The sequence below is a fragment of the Hesperophylax consimilis genome, chromosome 19 (assembly GCF_061612785.1).
Source record: "Hesperophylax consimilis isolate HC1 chromosome 19, BYU_Hcon_1.0, whole genome shotgun sequence".
In the NCBI taxonomy this organism is placed as follows: Eukaryota; Metazoa; Arthropoda; class Insecta; order Trichoptera; family Limnephilidae; genus Hesperophylax; species Hesperophylax consimilis.
In genome coordinates, this window is record NC_142854.1 from 11,729,566 (window position 1) to 11,736,245 (window position 6,680).

Here is a 6,680-nt window from a genome sequence, read left to right on the forward strand (position 1 = left end):
GTGGGTTGTGCATAGATTATTTTTACTATGTCTTAAACCATAGATTACGAAATATTGATTCGACTGTGTAGGTACTGTGGCGCACATCCAGCCAGTGACAGTCCACGACACACACAGCCAAAATGACGAGACAAGCTCGGCATTAAAGAAAATTATATTTTTCTTTACATCTCCCCCCCCAGGGAAGACAATAAACCCCAACCTATTAAGTATCCTCTTTTTGTTTCATTAATGCAGGTACTGGAGTTAACTTTGAGATGTGGAAAAAATTTGATTCTGATTTTTGTCGACCAGTGTTTATCTTGTAAATTGAGTTTGATAATTTTTCTATAATTTTGTAGGTTCCGATTCTCAATTCGTCTAGCTTCTTCCTATTAAGTTTGTTTCCATTCTCCACAAAAACAATATCACCAACGTTGAAGTTGAAGTGTCTCCTGCTTTTATCGTAAATTATCTTGTTGTAATTATGTGACTTCATAGTATTTTCCAGAGCTTTTTTTCTGTCTTGCATCAAACTGATGTCGGTCTTCTTAAGTTTTAACTCATTTGGCAAAATCGTAACATCTGTGCCGTTATGTAGATACTGTGGCGCATATCCTGTGACAGTGTGCTCCGTTTCATTATAGTTTTTTACACAATTATGTGCTATAGTTGTCCAAGCTACTTTTGAGTCGTTTTCGTTAATTTTGCATCTAATTTTATTGACCAGTGTTTGGTTCAATCTTTCATTTAATCCATTTGAGAAAGGTGAGCTTACTGCAGTAAAAATTATTGGAATATTTTTTTCATCCAAAATTTTTTTGAATTCTCTAGAATTGAGACCCGGGTATTGGTCTGAGAGTATCATGCCGATGTCATTAGTTTCTGTGGAATTTACGAGTTTGATGAAATCATTGGAATTTTGAGTTCTTGATGTCAAAATATATGCAAACCTCGTGAAATGATCTGATACCAGGTGCAAGTATCTCTTTGTTGACCGTGAACCCCCAAAACCGCCTATTGTATCAATGGAACATATTTCAAAAGGTTTTGTTGCGGGACCCAAGTGGGACATCAATCCATATTTGTTTTGTCCTCTTGATTTGTTCTTTAAACATACTGCACAACTTTCGCAGGTTCTCTTTATATTGTTTGTCATATTTTCTGCTGTGTACAACGAGCTTATAATTTTTTGCATTTGTTTAATTCCTATGTGACCTAGGTCTGTATGAACATTTTTGATAAATACTATGCTGAATTTTTCTGATAGAATTATTTTTTCTCTTTTTTTTACTTTTTTGTAATAAACATTATTTTTCGATATCAATTTATCTCTTCTGAACTGTATCTTCTCATTTTTCACCTGATCTTTTAAGATATCTTCTAATTTTATTAAGTTGATAACTTTTAATTGCTCATCTTGGTTCTCATCTGGTTCTAAGACTGGGTTTCTGCTTAGGCAATCAGCTTCAATATTGTATTTACCTGGAGAATATTTAATTTGAAAATCATATTGTGATAGGTAGTATGTTAGATCTCCTAATTCTTCATCAGTTCTTGATTTTATATTCATATTCTCTAATGGCTTGTGATCTGAAAAGACAGTAAATTTCTTACCTATCAATAGATGTTGCCAATATTTAATACATTCTTTGATAGCTAGGCATTCCAGATATATAGCCTTCTTCCTTTTTTGAACTTCATTCAATTTCTTTGAGAAGTAAGCTACTGGTTTTTCCTCATTGTTTTCTTGTGGCTGTTTTAGGATAGCTCCCACTCCTAGTATACTAGCATCTGTGTATATATGTATAGGCAAGTTCGGGTCAAATATGGTTAGTATTGGTTGAGAACATAAAATTTGTTTCATCTCATCAAATGACTCTTGGCATGCCATAGTCCAATCAAAGGTTTGACCTTTCCTCAAAAGATTATGCAATAGATCCAATTTCATTGCTATTTTTGGCACATATTTATGGTAAAAGTTTATTTTTCCCAAAAATTGTCGCACATTTTTCTGCGTTTTTGGGGTTGGAAAGTTTCTTATTGATATCAAGTTATCTTTCAGAGGTCTAACTGAATTATTTTGTATTATGTGACCCAAATATTTAACCGAGTCAGCTGCGAACGTGCATTTTGTAAACTTCAGTCTTAAGCCTTCACTTTCAATCGCTTGAAACAGCTGTGTTAGATGTTTGACATGATCTGAGAAAGTTTTTGAAAAAACCAGGATGTCGTCTATGTAATTTACTGTGAAATCTCCGAGTTTGTGTTTCCGTATTATGTTACACATTATCCTCTGAAATATTGCTGGTGCGGTTTTTAAGCCGAATGGCAAACATGACTATTGGTAATGTCCTTCTTGAGTGACGAAAGCAGTTTTGTGCCTGTCTGTGACTCGCAGAGGAATTGACCAAAATGCTGAGTTCAAGTCTAGTGTTGAGAAAAACTTACAATCTCTTGTTTTTACCATCAGGTCTTCAATAAGCGGGAACGGCTGTGATTGAGGGACAACAATTTTATTTAAATCTCTGAAATCTATGCACAATCTAGATTTTTTGTTTTCATCTTTTTTATAAGCCAATGTAACTGGAGCTGCAAATGGACTATATGATTCTTCTATTATATTTTTTTCTAGTAATACTGCAATCTGTTTTTCAATCTCTTTTTTATCTTCGATTGTGCAACGATACGGTCTTTTATTGCAATATTTTTCCACTAACAAATCAATGTGTGCTTCATAATCTTTTACCTTTCCAATGTCATATTTGTCCTTTGCAAATACAGATTTATTCTTCACTATTAATTCATCAATCATTTTTTGTTGATCAAAGTCTAGATGATTTATATAAGTAATGAAGTTTTTTTTTGTAAAATTTTCATTGAAGTTTATTAAATTATTAGATTGGGTTTGATTAGAAACTATTTCATTTATTTGTGTTGGAGCTTTCTGACTGATTTCTAAGTTTTCATGTTGAATTAAGCTAAATTTTTGTATGCAATCAAGTCCAATTAAAAAATCGTAATCAAAATTTTCTTTGTCTATTACAAAGACATCCATATTTTTTTCAATGTTAAAAATAGTTACATCCAGTGATATCATACCAATTGCCTTTTTAACGCCATTAATTGTTTTTAAGTTAGTATTGTTCGAATAACCTGTTTTTTCATTGTTTATCTTCAATAACCTTGAGTTTATCAATGACACATTAGAGCCCGAGTCATAGATTCCAAATACTTCAACATTTTTATTTAACACTAACTTTACTTTAATTAATGGCGGCACTATTAGTTTTTTTGGTTCTCACATTGCAGTTCGCATTCTAATTCTGAATTATTAATGTGCTTTATTTTCCTCTTATCATTTTCATTATTATTATTCTTTGTTCTGAACCAACATAAATCTTCTGAGTGATAGCGCACACCTTTATTTAATTTTTCACAAATGCTACATTTTTCTTTCAATGGCTTAGTGTCATCTTTCTTTTTCATATACTTTTTCTTCGAAACTAAATGTTCTAATTTGCCAAGTTCATTAAAAAAGTCTTTTGTTTCTATAATCTCATCCTTGTTGATTCTATCTGTTATATAATCTGGTAAACCGGCAGCAATTATATCGGTTAAAGTCCCCTGATCAATTGTTTTTCTTACTTCAAGTAAAAGTCTTTCTTTTTTAACCGCATATTCTAATAATGATCCTGATTGATACTTGAAAGATAAAGCATACCTGCTAGCAGTCCAACCTTTATCACCATAGGTTTGCAGAAAGTTTGATTTCCAATCTAACCACTCTGATTGTAAACTAAGCTTTATCATCATGGACGAATACCAATCTGTACATGATTTGTCCAAAAATAATCTGAAGATTTCAATTTTTTCTTCGTCCTTAGTAATGTCAAACCTTGCACATTCTGTTTCAAATACTTCCATCCAGTGACATGCACTTATATTTTTTCCATTAAATTTTTCAAGTACAAACCTGTCAGCTAACTTTTTCATGCTTTGTTTATCGTTTTTCTGCTGATTTTCAACTAATTTTTCCAAAATTTTCACTATAGGGTCTTCTGAACTCCTGTTATTGGCAATACACACTTGTTCTTTGGTAATTTCCTCTAGAAATTGGTCCTGAAAAATCATGTTTTTATCCGCATCCACATATGTTTGTGAAATATCTTCTGTCATTTTTATCCATACACTTCTGGTTTGGTGTCTTTTTTTTAATGTATTTTTTACTGTAGCATAAGCCTTAGAGGTGTAGATAGGTATGTGGAGTGATGCTGCTTGACATTCTTCAGGAATCAGGAAAACTTTGTCATCTTGTGTAATAATTGAGGTTATGGCAATAAAATTAATAATTTGAATGCATTATCTATATGTCGAGTTGTGCGTGATTGACATCAGTTGATATAATGCATTATCTATATGTCGAGTTGTCCGTGATTGACAGCAGTTGATAGAATGCATTATCTATCTGCCGAATTGTGCGTGATTGACAGCAGTTGATAGAATGCATTATCTATCTGCCGAATTGTGCGTGATTGACAGCAGTTGATAGAATGCATTATCTATCTGCCGAATTGTGCGTGATTGACAGCAGTTGATAGAATGCATTATCTATCTGCCGAATTGTGCGTGATTGACAGCAGTTGATAGAATGCATTATCTATCTGCCGAATTGTGCGTGATTGACAGCAGTTGATAGAATGCATTATCTATATGTCGAGTTGTGCGTGATTGACATCAGTTGATAGAATGCATTATCTATATGTCGAGTTGTCCGTGATTGACAGCAGTTGATAGAATGCATTATCTATCTGCCGAATTGTGCGTGATTGACAGCAGTTGATAGAATGCATTATCTATCTGCCGAATTGTGCGTGATTGAGAGCAGTTGATAGAATGCATTATCTATCTGCCGAATTGTGCGTGATTGACAGCAGTTGATAGAATGCATTATCTATCTGCCGAATTGTGCGTGATTGACAGCAGTTGATAGAATACATTATCTATCTGCCGAATTGTGCGTGATTGACAGCAGTTATTCAAATGCATTTTCTACCTTCCGAGTTTCAGCTCGATCGGATGTTGGAAAGTTGTCTAATTCCAGCTTCCAAGATTTTCAATAATTCAATATCGAAAACAAAAGAGAAATTGTTCTTGAAGTGTTTAATAAATTATTGAAGTCAGGTTAGAACACGCGGCGGTAGCAAATACTTTAAAAGAATAAGTCTTTCAACCCTTTCACCTTAGTAAAATTTTAAAATCTGCTTCTGAAATTGCCCATTGCAGCATGGAAGCGGTCCAGTCTCAAATATTATAAATAAGTGGAAAGATACGGGGTCAATACGGGTCACTCCAAGTGATTCGTTTGGTGACTTAGCAGGGGTTCCCGGATTTATCAGGTGAGGTGTGTTCATGATGCCCCTGCCCACAGCAGGATATGTTTATAAGTCACTCCTGGACACACTGATACCTAGATTCCTATCCACACCTCATACATTTTTCCTTTGCAGACATCATAGGCCCTGAGGAAAACTATTTTCGTCCTGTGTGGGTTACTTAAAAAAAATACACACGAAAGCAACTGACAGAGCGCGGGTTGCTAGCTTCGGATATAATATTCCACCATTTATTTTCATATCAATTATATATGTTGATACAAAAAATAGTTTAAAACTCGCCCTGCTTTCGAGAAATGGCCCAAATACGTCAGATTCATGTATCTACAACCTCATTCTTTGCCTGTCAGATTCACTCAATAAAGAATTCAGTAAACAATATTTTACGATTATAATCTTAGACTATGCGGGACCCGTGTCAATGAATAGTGAGAGTACTGTCCTTTCAGCATTCCACGCATGTTATTTTATAGTGAATACCTCACAAGAGTCCCAACTGCTCCCGTCTGGAGCCAGTGAGACTATGGCATCCCCAATTGGGGGATGTTGTGAGGCTGAAGGTAAGTGGGGAAGGGAAAGAGGAAGGTGGGGAAGTACCTGGCTATTCAGATCTAGTCACTAAACACGGCTAAAGCCATTTGGAGCAACGTTTCAATTCTGAATGGTGGTCTTACACCAGGGCGATACTGGTAGTATCTTCCACTCTGGAACGTGCCGCAAATATACTATGTATTATTTTAATTAATTAATTGTGAAATAACACAAATTAATCAAATAAAATTTCTTTGCGCACGCCGGGTTCGAACCCGCGACCTTCGGAATGGCCGTCCAATGCGTTACCACTGGACTATGCCGGCCGTCAGAGTTGTGTTGCTTGCAGTATGTGAAATATTAAAATATACTCGTATATGCCTACTTCTAGTATGAGCCTTCATAAACTCCTGATTTAAACTCTCCGTTTACCACGCAGACAGGTCTAAATTAATGCAGCAGTTGTAATAGAAATCCCAAAGAATGCACCGAAATAATCCTTTTGACAGAATGATATGAAAAAATGGTACCATGATAACTCAACACAGTGACAATTCAACACACTGTTAAGAAGTGATATAAAGTCATTAGAACCGATGAAAAAACAATTTAAACCTAACCTAATCTTTTTTTATTGTTTGTTTTTGGGGTGTTATACCGTGTTGCGCTAACTCCTTCTTTAGCCGACGTTTCGGACAGCGTTGCAAATAACATGTCTAAGTATACTTCAATACCATATAATAATACAATATAAAACCATTGTATTTATACCTT

At 34.6% G+C, this 6,680-nt stretch overlaps 1 protein-coding gene across 1 annotated transcript; it reads right to left on the minus strand.

Annotated features, from left to right (window-relative positions):
* Positions 1-205: 205 nt before the first annotated feature.
* On the minus strand, positions 206-4,308 carry LOC149414812 (uncharacterized; the record flags this gene model as incomplete). Its single annotated transcript, XM_089643394.1, has 2 exons — positions 206-1,038; positions 4,233-4,308. Coding segments are annotated over 2 exons (909 nt in total), but the record flags the coding sequence as incomplete, so codon positions are not given.
* Between the last annotated feature and the right edge of the window lie 2,372 nt (positions 4,309-6,680).